General features: G+C 36.4%; 1 protein-coding gene and 1 non-coding gene across 3 annotated transcripts in view; both read right to left on the bottom strand.

Moving 5' to 3' along the window:
* TRPC3 (transient receptor potential cation channel subfamily C member 3) overlaps window positions 1-19,294 on the bottom strand; it is a 65,068-nt gene that overhangs the window by 10,520 nt on the left and 35,254 nt on the right. The window contains exons 5-10 of one of the 2 annotated variants that reach the window (XM_063108495.1): window positions 17,879-18,095; window positions 16,259-16,492; window positions 13,920-14,184; window positions 10,708-10,903; window positions 9,148-9,357; window positions 5,810-5,893 (exon numbers count right to left, since the gene is read on the bottom strand). In XM_063108495.1, coding sequence (XP_062964565.1) covers window positions 5,810-5,893; window positions 9,148-9,357; window positions 10,708-10,903; window positions 13,920-14,184; window positions 16,259-16,492; window positions 17,879-18,095 — 1,206 coding nt within the window. The remainder of the gene's footprint in view (window positions 1-5,809; window positions 5,894-9,147; window positions 9,358-10,707; window positions 10,904-13,919; window positions 14,185-16,258; window positions 16,493-17,878; window positions 18,096-19,294) is intronic. The other variant, XM_063108496.1, reaches the window with a different exon arrangement.
* TRNAI-GAU (transfer RNA isoleucine (anticodon GAU)) lies at window positions 6,868-6,941 on the bottom strand. Its single transcript has one exon. It is a non-coding gene; the product is annotated as a tRNA-Ile (tRNA).

Here is a 19,294-nt window from a genome sequence, read left to right on the forward strand (position 1 = left end):
CTCATAAACGTGATTAGTCCTTTTACAAAAAAGACCCCAGAGAGCTTTTTTTTGCCTCTTTCCCACCATGTGAAGACACAGTGAGAAGACAGCTGTCTATGAACCAGGAAGCAGGCCCCACTAGACACTAAATCTGGCAGTGTCTTGATCCCAGCCTCCAGAACTAGGTGAAATAAACATTTGTTGTATGGCCACCCAGTCTATGGTATTGATGTTATAGCAGCTACTTTAGTCAATTTCATATTGCTATAATACCATACCACAGACTGAGTAACTTATATTTTTATAATTTGTTAGCTTACAGTTCTGGAGACTGGGAAGTCCAACATCAAGGTGCTGCCATCTGGTGAGGGCCTGCATGCTGCATCTTCTCATGGTGGAAGGTGGAAAAAGAAGGGCAGCAAGACAGAGAGAAAATGGGGGCTGGAACTTACCCTTTTATTAGGAGCCCACTCCCTTAATAACTAGCCTACTCCCACAATAACAGCATTAATCCATTCATGAGGGCAGAGCCTTCATGATCTAATCACAGCTTAAAGGTCCCACCTCTTAATGCTGTTAAAAAGTCAATTAAATTTCAGCATGAGTTTTGGAGGGGAATGCAAACTATAGCAGCAGCCAAATGGAGTAAGACTCTCATGGAGTTAATAATAAAGAGATTTTATCTAAGTATAATCAAGGTATTTATATGAAGTTTAATTGATGTGTGTGTATAGCTCATCGATACTTTTTTCTGAGTTTCTCTTTTTCTACTGTCACTATTTGGGAGCCACAGCAGATCCCATCACAGGCAAAGGAATTCTTCTTAGAAAACATAAAATGTGTAGGATTCTGGAGTCTGTAGACATTTAGCAAGGATCATCTCATTCAGAAGCATAACAACTTTCAGCCAATAAGAAGGTTGAATTTGGGCCGAGTCCGTGGCGCACTCGGGAGAGTGCGGCGCTGGGAGTGCAGCGACGCTCCCCCCAAGGGTTCGGATCCTATATAGGACTGGCCGGTGCACTCACTGGCTGAGTGCCGTCAGGAAAAAAGACAAAAAAAAAAAAAAAAAAAAAAGAAGGTTGAATTTGACAGTAAAGTTAGAAATGTCTACATTTCTTCTAAATCACTCAAAAGCAAAAAGGAGAATGAGACAAAAACACAAACTCCTTCTTTATGAAAGTTAGAGGCATCATTAACGCTTTTTTAGAAAGGTTATATGAGAAGATCAAATGACAGTGTGTAGGAAAATGACAAGCGTAGATATTCATGGCTGGAGACATCCCTTACCTGTTTGGTTCAAAGTCTACAGAAGCTTGAAATGCAGGATTGAAGGAGAAAACATAAAGAAAAGCCATATTTTCCTCTGTCAGTGAAGTGGGAGGGAGAGTCTGCCTTGTGAATAGCCCTGCAGTGCTACTCACTCACAAGGAAAAATGAAAAATAAATGAACTCACATACACTATCCTGTGCTTAAAAATTCCTATTAGCCTGGAATGTGGCTCTAGCATCCTCAAACCAAGAAGAACGTTACTTCATTTCAAAACTGAGGGATAATCAATAGGCAATATACACAGGATCTATATTAAGATAGTACCAAAAAAAGGATAAAACAAATATCAAATAAAGCACACTCATCAGAAAAATGTTTTTTAAAAAAACAGATAAAAACATGGGATACCATTATTTAAAGATAATGCCATCTTTAAAAAATTTGAAGCAATCACGTCTTTGAAATAAGAGTACAAAGAGGTCAAGAGAAATATGGTGAGCCAAAAGAAGGAAATGATATATAAGCTGGCAAATCTCAAGAAGAGGAAGGAAAAAATCATCACAGAAATGAAGAATAAATTAGAAACAGCACAAATGAGGATAGACAGGAAAAAAATACAGCATGAGAAAGAAGGAGCCAAATGCAGAAATAAACGAAAAATTCAAAAAAGAAAAAAAGAGAAAAAAGTGGTAGCTATAGAAGATAGCTAAAGAAAATTCAGCAGACAATTTTAAGATAAACTTGAAGGAAATTATTCAGAAATAAAGGAAGACCGATTGTACAGACTGAAAGACCATGGTGTATACTAGGAAAAATCCATCTTATATCCACCTACAGAACAATCAATAGCAAGTTACTGGATTTAAGAAAATCGGATACATTCAAACCCAAACCTCAGGTCAACTATACGAGGCAAACTATTAGGCTGGCCTCAAACTCTTCCAAATCAACATTCCATTCTAGGAGTCAGTAAAGCAATGTCTACAAATACATATTTTTTTAAGAAAGTATCACCTAGTCGATATAAATATATAGAAAACAGAAGCTAGTTTAGAACATAAAACAACTCAGTAACATAGTCCCTATAAGCTCTTCTTGAAGAAACTATGAGAAGATGAACTTAAGCTGAAAAAGAGATTAATGGAAAATTATGGCAAAAAGACTGATGCTGAGTATTGATTCTGTGTAACTGTAGGACTGCAACTAAAGCAAACGTGTGCTATAATCCTGACAAGGTAGTGAAAGGGATCAGAATAAGCCACTCCAAAATATGTCACTTTTACATAAAGATTATTTTGAGCCGAAGGCAATGAAGAAGTAGCAAAGACAGAAAGAGCTCTCTGCTCCGTTCTCTCTTAATAAAAGCAGGACATATTCCCTTTGTGAAGGTCTTACCTCTCCTCTCTCCCATTCCAGGAGGAGGAAGAGAAACCATTATCCCTGGGAACAGAAAGTTGGCACCAAGATGTGTCTGCATAAACAAACCTTACTCAAATAACCCTTATCTTCCGTTAGTTTCTCCCATATATTTATTAACCCTAGGAACCCACACTCTTTGTCTTGTCACTTCTTCACAAATTTATTGCACTTTGTTAAGACAATATATAAATTCCAATCATCCCATTTGAGTTACTCATCACTAAGTTCTCTCACACAGACGTGCATTACCTGTGTAAATAAACTGTTTCTCCTGTTAATCTGTCTTTTGTCAGTTTAGTTCACAGGCCCCAGTACTGAACTAAGAGAGTAAAGGATTTTTCCCTCTCCCCTACAGTTCTAATGATTTACCCGGCAGGAACTAGGAGGGAAAGGGGGAAAATGGTGAAACATAAAATAAGCATGTTGATTTTTTCATAGTTCAGATATGGTGTGTCAAAGTGGAAACATAAAATAAGAAGTTGAAACATAAATCAATTAACAAAGAAGTAAGTATGTTTAAAAGCATAAAGATAAGCACCAAGACAAATAATATAATCTACTTCAGCAGAGCCTGCCAATTCCCTTTCCCAGTTTTTTAGCTTAGCACACAACCACTTGAAAATAGGACTTTATTTGCCAGCCTCCATTGCAGATAGTCAGTTTGTACAACTTTACAGAAGTTCCTTTTAGGAACAACCTTTCTTCCCTATCATTTCTAACTGTATTTTGGAATGCAGACATAACAGCCAGAGCTCCAGCAGCTTTCTTGAACCATGAGATAATGTTCAACTGAAAGACATTCATAACATAGTAATATGATAGAAAAGGCCTGGGTCTCTGACATTGTTAGGTACCATACTAAGAGCTCCTGACTTCTTGAACATGAAGTAGAAATACATTTCTATCTTCTTTTAGCCACTTTCTTTTAACCACTCAGTGACTGGTATTTGACAGTTTTGTGTGAGTTGCGTAAATTAATCCTAGTAAATATGAACAGTATAAAGACTAAAATGACACTGAGTACACAAAAGAAGACCTGAACAAATGGAAAATTATCATGTTCTTAAAAAGAAAAACAGAACATCATAAAGATACCAATTTTCCTTAAGTTAACATGATCACAATAAAAATACTGAAAGGATATTTTGTACACTTAATCCTTGATCTTAGCCAAAAGGCTAAGAAGTGATCAAAAAGGATATTTTGTAAACTAGACAAGCTGATTCTAAAATTCAAATAGAAAATGAAAGAAGAAAGAACAGCTAGTAAAATTCTGTAAAATAAGAAACCTGTAGTAAGGACATGCGTGTGCGTGTGTGTGTGTGCATTTTGTTTCTTTGATTTTGTTTTAAACTACAATAATTAAAATAATGTTGTTCTATAGCATGAATAGACAGATCAATGGAACAGAAGGAAATCCATGAATTAAATCTAAATAGATATAGAAATTTAATAACGATAAAGGTGGTATTTCTAATAAATAGAAAAGATAAATTATTCAACATACCTAGCTGTGTAATCTGGAAAAAAAATAAATTTGGATCTCCAACCCACATATTGCACTAAAATATATTCTTTATAGGTCAAATGCTCTCATATAAAAACTGAAAGTACTAAAGAAATATGGGTAAAAAAAATTATTAAGTAATCTCATATGGGAGAAGATATTTCCAAATAGTACACAAAACCTGAGTCCATAAAAGATCTGTAAAGTTGACTACACAAAAATAAAAAAAGTTCTAGATGGGAAAAAAACACCCGTTAAGTATTAAAAAGACACACAACAAACTGTGAAAAAAAATTCTCAACTCATATTACAGACAAAGGCTGATGTTCTTAAAATGTAAAGAATTCTTCCTAACTGATAACAAAAAGCCCATAAAGAAAAGCAACTATATATTGAGTCATAAATATACAGAACATTGAACATAAAAGGTCAATTTTATTATGATAAAGAAATGCAAAGTAAAACCATTTTCATTTATCTGGTTAAGATAAAAACCTTTGGTGACACACTGTTGGTAAACTAGGGAGAAAATGGGAACTCATACACTTATTTTAAGAACATAAATTGATACAAGTTCCATAGAAATCATTTTGATAATAGCTAAAAGATTTAAATGCACATATACTTTAACCAGACAATTCTATATATTTGCATGTTTGAAATGTCAGGTATACAAGGTTACTTACTGCCATATTTGCTTGTAATAGCTACATATTGGCAAAATCCTCTATTTCCATCAATAGAATATTGATTAAAGTCCAACTATATAGTGGAATATAATGTAACCACTAAAAGTAAGACTGACAATCAGTGTGCCAAACAATTTTGCAGAATTTCCTGCCTCCAAGAAAACTGTATGAAGAGGACTACACCCATTAATTGATATCACCAACACATTATAAATTCCTTGACCCTCAGTCTTGTGACCTTACACACACCAGAAATCTAAGGATTTGATGATCAAAACTATCAGCCAGGGCCGAGCCCGTGGCGCACTTGGTAGAGTGCTGCGCTGGGAGCGCGGCAACGCTCCCGCCGCGGGTTCGGATCCTATATAGGACTGACCAGTGCACTCACTGGCTGAGTGCCGGTCACGAAAAAACGACCAAAAAAAAAAAAAAAAACTATCAGCCAGTTGAAAAATAAAGGACTTTAACCTCTTCTGAGTTGGAGAATAGTGTTCAAATGTGATGTCCAATATCAAAATGCAAAAGATATTTTAAAGTAATACTGATGAAACAGTACAGCCTAACAATCCATTTGGAAAATAGATCCCCTGAAAGAAAAACCTGGAGAAATGTATCAGGTTTCCATACTGTGACAGCATTATTTATTCTAATATGCCATATCTCCCACTGTTTTCTCCAGCTCAAGGTTCTTTGGAAATTGTAGCAACACTGCTTTCAATATTGCTTAAGGAACTCTTCTTCAGCTAAAAAAGAGGACTTGGACTCTGATTCTAAAGTCCCCTCCAATTAACATATAATTTTCTCATTTTTTCTCTTCTGTACTATCCTGATAGTATATCTGAAGAATATCATTCTACTCACTATGCACATCCACACCCCCACACAAAGACATATATGGGATCACATACAGATAAAGAAGTATGTCTGATGAATGCTTACCTGATAACGTGTTGGCTGATTGAGAATGCTGTTAAAACTGTGTGATTCAAAAACTCTTGAGTTAGATTGAGTGAAGAGGTTTAACTAGGAAAAAATACAATTAACCTAGTAAATTAGAATACATTCATTTGGAATAAAAAATATAATCCACTTTATTCTCCTTGATAACATTTCTGGAGTCAACATTCCTGAGGAACATTTTTGTGGAAGCTGAGTTTTATAATTGACTTAATATATTTCCTAATTTCTATTATAATTCTGTATTTCTATTCCCTAGAAATTAACGTGAGCAACATACTCACACTTATCAAAATGTTGGCAAGAGGTCCTGTAATAGAACTGTTTAATTGAAAACATATTTTAAAAAGTTGGCTCATGCCAAACATAATTTTTCCTGGGAAACTTGTATACTTCATCAAGATGTGCTTATGGCATTTATTTAGAAGGCAAAGTTCCATACAGGCAGTTCAGCCTGCTCCTGAACCTAAGTTCCTCTCCTAGACTTGAACAGAAACAAGTTATAGGTTCAGATGGTACCAGGTGATATTTTGTAGCTCTAAAATATTAGTCAAAATAATACATCTCTCTGAGCATCTTGGCCTTGTACTAAGCCAGGTTCACAACTTTGGAGAGCATTTGGCTAAAGAATTTTGGTTTTCTTCTCTTTTCTCTCTTTTTAAGGCTCAGCTTTCGAGTGGGCAGGAACAGAAAGCAAGAGGAGCACACAGGTACTGTCTCCTCTTCCTGTATATGAGCAAGCTGCCACCCATCAAGTGTGATTCAAAGGCAGGGCCCCCTATCCAAAAACATGTATTCCCCCACCACCTGACTGCCCACCATTATAACTGAAGAAGGTGTGGGGTGCTAGGGAAAAAGGCAGTGGCACTGACAAACAAGGACTCTCCTAACTCCGTTCTCTTATAATTGTGCCAGAAGAAAACAAAGTAAATTCTCCTACTTGCCACTGGAGGTCAGTATCTGACTATTGACTGAGATTAGCTGAATTGGTTAGCAGGAAAGATTTCTCTCTTTTTTTATTATTATTTTTTTTGGCTGGCTGGCCGGTGCAGGAATCGAACCCTGGACCTTGGTGTTATCAGCACCACACTCTAACCAACTGAGCTAACTGGCCAGCCAGCAGGAAAAATTCTTGAAGCTCTTTCCTCTCTTCTAAACAAGAAAAACAGAAAAATATAATTTCTCTAGATTTTACTAAATTCTATGTATGGTGGGTAACCATGAATAGGAACAAGATTAAAGAGATTTAAACAGCTCTATGTACAATATTAAAAACAGAATCAAAATGGCAGTTTTAAACCAGATATGGAAGGACTGGGACGCCAAGGAGCATGCCTCCTGAGAGATCAGCACTCGACTTTCCCCTATTTCTAGCATCTTCTCTGAGAAAAAGCTATTCTTTCCTATCAATTGGTGATCAATAGAGGCAGGAGACGACACCCTATATGAAACACTCTAAATGGACACCCTAAGTGGAATGTTCCCTAACATTCCTGCCAGCAAACTGCATTTTCTTTAGAGGGGTCTACAAAGCCACAAGCCACTTGAATGTGCTCTTCTCAACCTAATTTTTAGTATCTCTCTATCTACTTTATGACAATACAAGGAATAAAGTCAGTGAAACCTGTTGCCTACAGAAAGAAAACTTCAAGGTGTGTTCTGTAAAATATGAGAGCTATTAGCTCTCACACTTGAGAGACTTTCTTTTTAATAATAAAGCCTCAGTTAATAAATCCCCAGAAGAACAAAGCTCCTTCAAAACAAAGTCAATTCAGCAATAGAAGGAGCTGCCCAGGATGACAGAGACTGGCCCCTTTATGAGACCAGCTACCCCACAGCTGTAGGTACAGCCGGTGGGGAAGAGGAGGAGCAGTCATAAGAGGCAGCCAGGTGCAGTAGAGCCGGGCATCTGATACTAGAAAACTTAATTCCACTCCTACTCCACACTGGCTAGCTCATTCAAGCTTGCATAAGTGAGTTATCAGAATAGCTTCAGTGGTCTTATCTATAAAATGGGAATAATGATAATACCTACCTCAGAGCGTTGCATGAGGTTCAAATGTACAGCAAAGCACTTTGTAAACTGTGAATGAGGAAGGGCACTGATATTTGTTGAGGCTAGAACTTTGTACATTTCATATAATCCTAACAATAACCCTACAAAGATTTTTCTCTTTCATATGAGACAATTAAGGCTCAGAGTGGAGAAGTTATTCTCCATGTTACTTGCTCATAAGTCTTAAGTGCCAGAATTCAAATCCAGGACTAAGCCCGAGGCTCTCTTCCATGCATTACACTGCTTCTCACTGTATACATATGAGATATTTTTTTTAAATCATGGGATATCACAGCCAACCACTGCTTTGTAACCTAATAACCTTAAAAGCCCACATCCAGGTCAAACAAACAAAAAGATTTCAAAGGCCTCTTTCTTAAAGAATAAAATTCTAAGGTATTGCAAATGTTGGAAACTCACATCTATCTTAAAAAGCAAGAAATTAAATTGCACTAATCCTGTCTTTTTCCCAACTTCAATTGAGAAAAAAATCTACCTCTGCTCAGAAGGCCTATACGTTACGGAAATAACATTGACATCTTGTGGGTTTCTAGAGTAGTACAGCTACAGAGCATTTTCACAATTGTAGGCAAAAATTATATTTTAACCCCACACACTTGCTCCCATCTTCCCTGTTCCCTATTATTTAAGGTTTGCCCATATCCTCTGTCTTCTATACCAATTCCATCTCTGAAATTAAGTTCGTGATAATAAGGTGCCATTGTGAAACTTATCTTCTCTGTTAGCATTAAAGTATGACTCAACTGAGACAGCTCAAGGGAAAACCATTCTTGCATATTTATAAAAGGGATATTTATGGTTATTTGAAGCCTGTATCTATTCTACGATACTTAAGGAAAAAAGATTATTTAGCCCAATAAAGTGTTTCTTCAAAAAAAGAACAATATGGTGGTGTTAATTTAAGGTTAAAACTATTTAATTTCAGAATAACAGTTGAGAAGCATGAAACACACAAAAGGTGTTTTCTAACAATAATGTTTCTGTTTTTATTAATGAGTTAAAAATATTTTATTTGCTTTTGATCTGGTAGTTTACTTGAGGTTCTGATCAAAAGCAGGGCATAGACTAAGTGACTTCTTGAAACATTATGAAGATACTAAGCATTAGTCTATGAAAGAATATGTAATGGACAGTTACTTTCAACATCTTCTAAGTTCACACATAAAAATCACTGAACAAACATCAAAAGACAAGGAGAAAAAAAACATTTATTTAAAAGTCTTGGTGAGTTTTCGATACCTACCCTGGACTTTGAGTTACCCATTCCCATTTCTATATCCTTCTGAAGCCTTCTTCTTCTGCATTTGGAAAAGTTAATGATCCACATGATGAAATAAACAAATGATTTTGGACTAGGAACTAGACTGAAGGGGGGAGGTAATGTTTTTCCATCATCAAAATAAGATAACCAAAGTTTTGAACGAGCAAACTTCCATTCTACATCACTGTCATCCTGTGTCACAAAAATAGAAAAGAAATAACTAATTTTAAAAACTAAATATTTTAGTGACTGATGCCTAGGTTCTTACATAATTAAATTATGTTTACATAATTCAGATTACGTTTTTGAAATAGATAAGTGACTTAAACACATGTATCTGCATAGTATCTCTAGAGGCCTACATAATATTCTGATTATCACTTTTATGATACTCATTTTTTAATTTTTCTCTTCCATATACTTCTGTCTGTACCCATTAAAATTTCACCAGAATTTCCTGTCAAAGAAAAAGACAAGAGAAGCAAAAAGACAAGAAAAATTCAGGGTGAAGGAAGGATGAAAAGATTAGTTCCTCCCTCGATCCCCCACCCCTTGTCAATTCTGCATGTTCAACAATAATTCCCCATTCTCTACCCACCCTCTCTCCTCACCTAGACCCATCCATGCCAGGTTGTAGACACAGCATATGATACTCCAAGGGCAAAGAAAAAAAATGGTACTCAGATGAATTGCTTTTTGGAGTTTATGTGTCTGCCACATGTCCTCAAATGTCACATAAGCCCCTTAGTAGCCTAGACCTGTCTTACATTTCCTTCTGTCTTCAGTGCTGCCCCTGGTGATGGTCATATCCATTCCAACTAATAAATGAAGGGAAGGTTCCATACATGGAGGAAGCTGGCTCACTCTGCACATAGCCTAGACAGCTGGTACCACACCTAAGTTCAATGAACACCTGGTGTTCAATGTACCAGAGTTTTGATTTCTGAAGACCCTAACTTCTGCTTCGAGAATACTAAATTAGAGTTTTTAAAACACACATAGAGAGTTCAACGGAGTTAACAAACAGAGCACTAAAAAGATACTGAACGCTAAACTGGAGGATAGAAGAAAACATATATACAAATGATGAAGAAAGGTACCAAAACAAGCCCAATCCAAAACCAAAAGTAAAGTGATCTCTAGACTACGAAAAATTCTGACTGGATAAGGAACGTCATCAATGTTTGCCAGGCATCTAATATTCTACCAAGAAAAATAGCTGGCTAGCTAATCTAGGCAAGAATAATTTCCCTATGGCCAATATTTCTAGCCCCTACTCACAAAACTTCTGAAATATACCCTGAGAGAAGGCAGAGTCATAGTAAACTCATGGGGATCCCTGCTGTGCTCCTAGAAAACACTGGAAGGTGTGTGACTACCTATCCGGGTGGAAAACAAGGGAAAGGCCCAGACTCCCTGTGCTTGGAGAAAAGCCTCTTTGTTCCAAGAGTTGGAGCTCCACCACAGGACACAGAAGCAGACGTAGCAAGCTGTCAGAATGAGAAGGCGAAGACAGACACCATGGACAGAAAACAGATTTACCTCAATTTCTTGATATGAGCTATTAATCATAGCAATTAGCATGTTGAGTAAAACGACCACCATAGTTACATTGTATATTCCATAAAGAACGTATCCAATATTTTCGATGAATTTGTGATCATATTTGAGCACAACAGAAGTCACTTCAGACAATCCAAATATTGACCAAAATAAAGTCTTGAAGCTTTCTTCTACACTGTTGAAAAAATAAAGGTGCACAGTAAGTCAATTAACACTTTTCAGTGTTAAAAAGCCAAAAGTAAAAACAGGGTCTGTACAGACGTAAAATGCCATCATCAAATGCCATCGTAATAAACTCCAAGAGTGGAATTATTTTGTTATGATATTTAATAGAAATTATTCTCCCAGGTTTTCAGGAACTGGTGATTAAATGGTACCGATGCATAGGTTTTCTGAAGTTGTCATCAAGTGAAAATTCTCTGAACTCAGCAGGAAAAAGCTGAGGTCATGTCACAATACCCTTTCCTTACTCCTAGAAGGATAGAAGTTTGGGGTTTGATTTTACAGGTGGTTTAGAAATTTAAATCAGGCGTTCTGGAGTAGGTTGGGATTAAAATTACATACCCACTTCAGAAAAAAGTATGTACTAACATGTTCTTTGCAGCATCACTTACGGCCATTAGGGAAAAATGAGACATCTATCTTCATGTGTTTATATAAAATGATACTTGAGATATACATGAAAAAGTAAGATGCAGCAAGTATGAAATATTCTATCATTTGAATAAAAAAGAGGGGTATAGAAGTACTTATTTTCTTGTTTACGCAAAAAATATCTCTGAAAGTATCCATTGCCTCTGGGAACTAGGAAGAATAAAAAAGACTGGGGACCAAGGGTGGGAAGGGAGACAGGCTTTTCACCGCAGACTCCTTTCTATTTGCATTTTTGTCATGAGAATATATTACCTACCTACAAATAACACTCAGCTGAAAACGAAGAGAATAAAGGAATAAAAAATTCCTGTTCTTTTCTACTTCCTGATCTTCTGTCACGACAATTAGCACTTAGTCCCTCACCAGACCAACTGCCTACTTTTGTCCCTTAAATGACCGTTGGCAACACACATTTGGCTGTTTTTGTCATATAACCAAGTTGTAATCACTGATCTGTGAATTGAATAAGTAATTTACATCAAACAGTTACACATGTAAAATTCCATTATAAAGAAGGGTTCAAAAATAAGTCCTTTTTCCAGAGAAAGATTTATGGAAACAGTACTTTTTTTATTTGTTGTAAAAAATTCTAAATAACAGTGAATTCTATAGATTTTTAGGTTTAAGTACTAATTTATTTATTCATTAAACAAATATTGATGGAGCACCTAATATGTTCTATAAATTTTGCTAAACCCTGGGGACAGAGGGTTGAATAGCAAGGTTTTTATTCCTATAGTTACTCTCTACTATAAAACATTTGATTGTGTGATGTTATTGTGTAAATGCTGAAAAGAGACTACGAAAAACTGTAACCTCTTTATTCATGCCATTAATTTATCCATATCACAAAATTCTCCCGCTCCTTATTCTTGCTCCTTTGCAAACCTTCACACCTCCAACTTCTCTTCAAATCTATATGGAGTGTATGTGTGGGGAGAGAGACAGTAAAGAACGGAAGGATGCTGGCAGTTCTGGGATCCTACTGTGGGCAAGAGGCTTAATATAACTCACCTTACATAATCTTCACAATGACTTTAAGCTTTATTGTGCTTATTTTAAAAATAAGTAGGAAACTGACACTGAGAAATGTTCAGTAACTTAACTAAAGACCACAGCTAGAAAATAGCAGAGATTGCATTCAAATTCACATCTGCCTGATTTTCCTTCCTTTGTCCTTCCTACTACTTCACGTTGCCAAGTCCCCAAACAAAACAATGAAGAAAATGTGATGTATAAAATGAGTTATCATAAAGGCAAAAGGAGGAAGGGGGCAAGGGTAGCACTGTATGCAGGATCTCTGTACTCTTCCCACTGGGTTGAAACAGATTGTTTTCTTCATTATAAGAAAGTGAATTTCTTTCATCTCTAAGGCCTACCCTACAATAGCTATTTAAAAAATAATTTCAGAACAATTTAGATGTCTGCAAGGGCTTGATAGTCTATTGTAGTCCACGGTGAATTTATTGAATGAATAGTTTGTTTCCAGCTGTGGCATTATTGGGAACAATAAGGACTACAATAAAGAGGGGAGGCCCCACCTCTATGACAACCAAACACCAATGGGTAAGAAACGATCTCACAATTTGGGTGTCTCCATGTTGAGTGCTATGGTTTGAATGTCCCCCGAAGCTCATGTTGGAACATAATCCCTAATGTGGTATTTGAAAGATGGGGCCTTTAAGAGGCGATTGAATCATGAGGACTAGGCCCTCATAAATTAATGTGTTAATGAGTTGTCAGGAAGTAGACTGGGGGTTTTATAAAGAGAGCAAGTGAGCACGTTAGAGTGCTCTTGCTCAGCCTCTTGCCATGTGATTCCCTGAGTTGCCGTGGGACTCCACCAAGAAAAAGGCCCTCACAAGTTGCACCCCCTGGACCTTGGACTTTCTCACCTCCCAAACTGTAAGAAATAAAACTGTTTTCTTTATACGTTACCCAGTTTCAGGTATTCTGTTATCAGTAACAGAAAACTGACTAATACACTGAGGGACCTTAAAGGGACAATGACTAAGGAAGCTCAATCAAGGAAGACTTCATGGAGGAGGTAAGTCTCCAGTGCAGAAACCTTTGGACCAAAGGAAGGAAGGAAGGAAGGAAGGAAGGAAGTAGTATTACCATTATAGCAGACTAAAACATTTAGCTATAACTTCCTCTTACTTACCTCCCTGTACTGATTAATTAGTACATTAAAATAAAAGCTGATGCTTCTTTTTTGGAAGAGTAGTACTGGCTACAAAATGATGAAACTAAATTTAATGTTATTCATAATGTAAGAGATATCCAGTATTAGAAATTTTTTTATCTATCCCATTCTCTAAAATAGCCAGTTTTGTCTAGGATTTTTCCAAATTCTGGTCCATTCTATGGTCAAATGCTCATCACAGCTATATAATAACATACAAGCACTAACTTTTTAATGTACTTTTTCTGTTCTTAAAAGCATCTTTATTACAATCATTGAAATTTTTCTTTGCTCATCTAGACTTTTTAGAATTTCTCTTCATTAGACCTTTTTAATAAGATGTTTTACTTACGTGGTAAAAGCAGCATTTACTTTAGCCCCAAGATAGTAAGAATAAAGTATGAACATGCCAATCATAAAGGCAAGAAACACCATGATAAAGAGGACCATGAACTTGAATATGTCCTTCACAGTCCTTCCAAGAGAGATCTGTAAGGGGCCAAAGCTCTCATTTGCAGGGAGGATATACGCGATCCGAGAGAAGCTGAGCACAACAGCTATGGCGTAAAGGCCTTCAGATATGATCTGAGGGTCAGAAGGGAGCCATTTATCTCTAGCTAGAAAAAAGAAAGAAAGAAATTAAAGACGGGGCTTTCTATTCATTCCCAGCTATGCAAAGTAAATACCTTAAATAGGATCTATCTTGTAGGTGGGTGGTTATCTCAGTTGAAACTACTCTAGATTTAATTAACTGTCCAGGCACTCTTTTTCATGTTAAACCAGAAACATCAATTCTACATTACTTTCAATGGAGGAAACACTATTATAAAGAAACTAAACTGACTTCACACTGAGCAGAAACAGAATAAAATACAAAAGGTGAAGAAAGGTTAAAATACTTCATTAGACACAGACCATACTCAGGATGACAAAACAACTGACTTGACTGACTTGTCCGCTCAATTAGATTTATTGACCAGTTATTTTGTCATCCTACAGACACAGCTGAAATGAAATTTCTTCTCTATACTTTGTGGGGAAAATTAATTCATCTAACATTTTATGCAAGTAAAATGTCATATTGCAAGGAGTGAGAATGTCACTCAATCACAGTGGTGCTGATGATGTGATATCTGAGCAATATGACTATTCCTAGAAAAAAGTAAAATGCCACTGAAGTGTAAAAATTGTGAATATAGATTCTGAGTGAGAACCCCTAATAACTTTTTCAAGGTCACTTGTTAAGTTTACTGCAGACCCATTTCCCTAGCAGGTCAGTAAAACACCATGTGGTTAATTTTGTGCAAACTGGGTCACTAAAAAGAACGGATGCATTGTAGACATTTGCAACAACAAAAAAAATGAACATTTACTGAATGTTTAAAACGTGTCAGACACTGCTTTCAATGACCCTATGGACTCAATGTTATTAATTACCCTCTTTTTTTATGCAGAAACCAAGACTTAGAAAGGTTAAAAACTTATCAAAAACACGAGTAGGAAGTAGGGAAGCCTGAATTCACAATTCCCCACCAGACAACAGTCATTCAATACTCATGAATATATTTAAATTAAATAGGTTATGGAAATACTTGAGATAAATATCACACAAATCCAAACTAAGCTAATTCTTTTTTTGTGTGTGTGTGGCTGGGCAGTAATAGGGATCGAACCCTGGACCTTGGTATTATCAACATCATGCTTTAACCAACTAAGCTAACTGGCCAGCCCATAAGTTAATTCTTTGATTACAAATGGTGATCATTTGCTCATTTGAAAGGGTCTCCTTGGTATATAAAAATCTTTGCTTGCTGACAGTAATTGATGTGAAATTTACATCTTATATTTTGGAGCAGGAACCCAACCTTCTTCAGTAATGTTAACATGCTGCTTGTACTCACAATGTAAGCCCTAACCATACTTATGAAAGAGTTACTCTTCACAACCAGAACACATTTGAACTCTGTGCCTGAGTTTTCTCACCTGCAAAATAAGGGTTAGGCAATAATTTCTAAAGTCTTTTCCAGATTTAAGATTTTACACTATATGAAAGTTTGCTAATTGAGGCACCTCCATTAGGCCTCAAAGGAAAGGAGGCTAACATTACTTAACATTGGTTTGAGCCAGGCAAGGAAAGAATCAGTACGCCAGCTGGGGTCTCCCTGCTCTTCATGATATGGAGAAGTTTGGCATGAACCCCGTTCTAAGCCATGTGAAAAGCACAACCTCCTTCCCAATATTTCTGTCAGTTCTCTAGAGCTTACATTCTCATGGTCACTTTAGTGTCTACTTCCACCTCCGCTGAACTTTTGTTCACTTTGCCTGCAGAGCAGCTTAACACATTTTATTGTCTTACCTCCTCCAACCCATGCTCTCAGGAACTCACCTTCCTCAGTAAGCAGTTTATCAAGCTATTTTTCCTCCTGATTCAGATGGTATCCTGACCTAAGAGTAATTATGCTGTTAGTTATAATGGTAATTTTCTCCCACCTTGCAACATTTTCTTCTTATAGATATGAAAACTGAGGCAAAGAGAAGCAAATTAACCTGAACAAGGTCATACAGCAAGGGAGAGTCTTGATATGAACCCAGTTTTGTAGAGCTCCAAAGCTCACGCTCTCTCCACTGTCCATAAACATTCAACACACCTCTCATACTAAACATCAGAGGACCCTGCAGCTCACAACTTACCATAAGTGAAATACTGTATCTCTGGTGGGAGTGTAACTTCACTGAGGTCGCTCTCTTGGACATAACTGTCCACATACTGTTGTGCTTTTGTCGCCTGAAGGAAAGCTAGGAATCTGGCCGTGAAAGCAGCAATGAAGATAGAGAGCATCCCGAAGTCGAGCACATTCCACAACTGCAAAATGTATTCTCTGGGTCCTTCCAGCCAGAGCTCCTTACACTCAGACCACATCATTCCTGTCACAACAGATATGGACGGTACAGATTAGATTTTACAGCTTAGACTGAGAAGCCATTATTTTATCCACCATCAGGCCACCTCTATAAAATGCCCCATGTGTAAAGCACCGTACTACAAATCACAAAGCACCTACTGGCTGTACAGACACCAGGGCAGAGTTAAATGGAGGAAGACGCTTCCACTAAGGGAATGAGAATTCCCACCAAGTTAGAATTTGGAGCAACACATTCTACATGCGGCACCAGAAATGTCACTACAGGGGGGGTGTGTGTGGCCCAGGCAGGGAGGAGGGAAGAAAATTGCAAGGAAGGCTCTTCAAGTCAGATAATTTTGCCCCATGAGACTTTTGAAGCGGAGAAAATGCATCCTTATAAAATCACAATGATTAATTATCAAACTACAGTGATTTACTGGAGAAATAAGTCCCTATATGAGAAACTTACTGTAGACTTAAACAAGAAGAACAGTTTCCCAATCATCCAGGGAACTCACATCATCTCCCTACTCTCTCTCCTCATTTCCACTTCACGCTGGGAAGATGAGGAATATCATTTGAAAAGATGAAACCCCTAAATAGGAGGCACTGACATTGTGAAGAAACTGAAAGCAGAAAATGCCATTCTGGGATAAGACAAAATATTCCAATTTAACAAATTGACTTATGTAAGGAGAAAATATTGTAGAATTTTTAAAAGAAATGTAATAGTCCAAAATAAAATAATTACTTGACGCAGGTTGAGGCCACAGGAGTGAATGAGGGGAGAACTAACCCGTTAATTCAGGAAATGAGAAGATACCAAGAAACACACTGGATGAAATAGAATATACAAAATCGACTGGGTTAGTAATCAATATGGGTTCCAACCTCCACTTATTAGGACAGAACAATGTAAATTTCTTTTCTCACATTACTTAAAATTTTTAGTTTAACACAGCTATTCAAAATGGATTATTGTGAGAGGAAGTAACAATCTGAAAATGAAAACTATTAAATCTCTGAAACTAAAGCAACATAAAAATTCTTTAGTCATCAGTTAATAGCTCCTCATGTTATTCCATAAATATTTCAATTAAATAACTGACCATCACAGTGAATCACATTTAAGAACTTACATTTTGTTCAATAATTGAAGTTAGATTTCTGAAACATGGTATGTTTGTAACAGGGCTCATATTCCTCATAAAAATTTTATTTCGTTTTAAGGGATACCTTTTAGCATTACCTAGATACCAAATTATTCAATTATTTTGCTATTTAGCATATCTTACAATGGTGAGACTGTCACCATATGAGCTATAATAACGTATTTTAATAGAAAATGACAATCATTTGTATGATTATTTTCTGGTAGAAATTAGGGTACTTAAAATGAAAGGCTTACCAAGAACCCAGACCATAATTAGCATTTCAGTCCATGTGAACTGGGTGGTTTTTACCCTGAAGATCTGCTTGGGATAGTCAATCACAGTGATATTTGGCAGCGTGGTGATGCCTTCGAACCTGTCTGAGGCATTGAACACAAGCAGGCCCAGGAAGATGATGAAAGAAGCTGCATGAGCCACAAACTTCATAAAAGGGCTTCGCAGAATTTTCCCCAGCTGTAATAAGACAAATGAAAAAAGAGAAAAATTTTGCTTTAGAATATCTGGCTTCCACTTATGACAATTACTATACAGGGTAAAACAAACAAACAAAAAAGATGAAATGAGAATACTTTTGAAATTCTGCTTTTGTTTCTAAAGAGCTATACACTGTGAAAACTACTCTTTTTAGGGGGATGCTTCCTCCAAACACAATTTAATGAGTCTCCAAAATTCATTGTTTCTAAGTGTCCAATTTATCTTAGGATACAGTACATTCACAGATGCGCTTCCAAAATCACAGGGCTTATACTGGTTCTTGCTCTTACTTTCACGTAAAAGACTATGAGAAGTCAAGGATTTTAAGGTCTAGAAAGAGAAAGTTCAAATTTGTACTGTGTAATTTTTATTGCTTTGTAATTGAAATGTTATGATGAGTTTATAGACTAATATAGACAATTAAAAACCCTTTGAAGATTAAAAAAAATTATTCCTACAAAGTAAATTTTAGTTCTCATTCCTAAATATTCCCAAATCAATTTATACCTTGTATAATATAAAAAAGGCAGAAAATATTAGAGTTAAGATAAATATTTCATCTGTTGATACCTTAACGAGAAGAGGGAGATACACAATAATTAAAACCTCTAAGTAGGTTAACTTAATTAAAAGTCATCTCTGAGTTTGGAAAATCGTGTAAAATAGTACAAAAGAACTTCTAAAGTTCAGTTTATAATTATTTTAAGGTGACTCTTTAAAAATCCCCCGTGATATGTCCTTAAAAGTTCCCTGCTCTAGTAGAAATGAAAAACAATTCCTCCTGTCCCAAAGGATTCCACAGCCCAAGAATTAGGTACATTTGGTAGATTTATCAAATAAGTGTCCATTCTCCATACTCAGACCCTGCTTTTTAACCCAGTCTGTGACCTTGAAAAGTACTAAGGTTCACTTTTAAAAGACTGTAACTTCAAACAAATGTTTTTGTATGTCCAGAATCTTAATTTGATATCTACAAATGACCAAAAGATGTCAAGTGTTTCTGAGCATGAATGCACACAGACAAATGTCACATTTTTCATATTAGACACAGAAAAATAAACAACGCATTTACACATTACTCTGCTGTTGTACAGCTGCAAAGAGGGCACTATGGGGTAGCTTATGCGTAGCACATAGAAATTTTTTGGAGTTGCCAAGGTTATTTCTCCTAAAGGTTG

Source organism: Cynocephalus volans, chromosome 9 (genome assembly GCF_027409185.1).
Source record: "Cynocephalus volans isolate mCynVol1 chromosome 9, mCynVol1.pri, whole genome shotgun sequence".
NCBI classification, from domain to species: domain Eukaryota; kingdom Metazoa; phylum Chordata; class Mammalia; order Dermoptera; family Cynocephalidae; genus Cynocephalus; species Cynocephalus volans.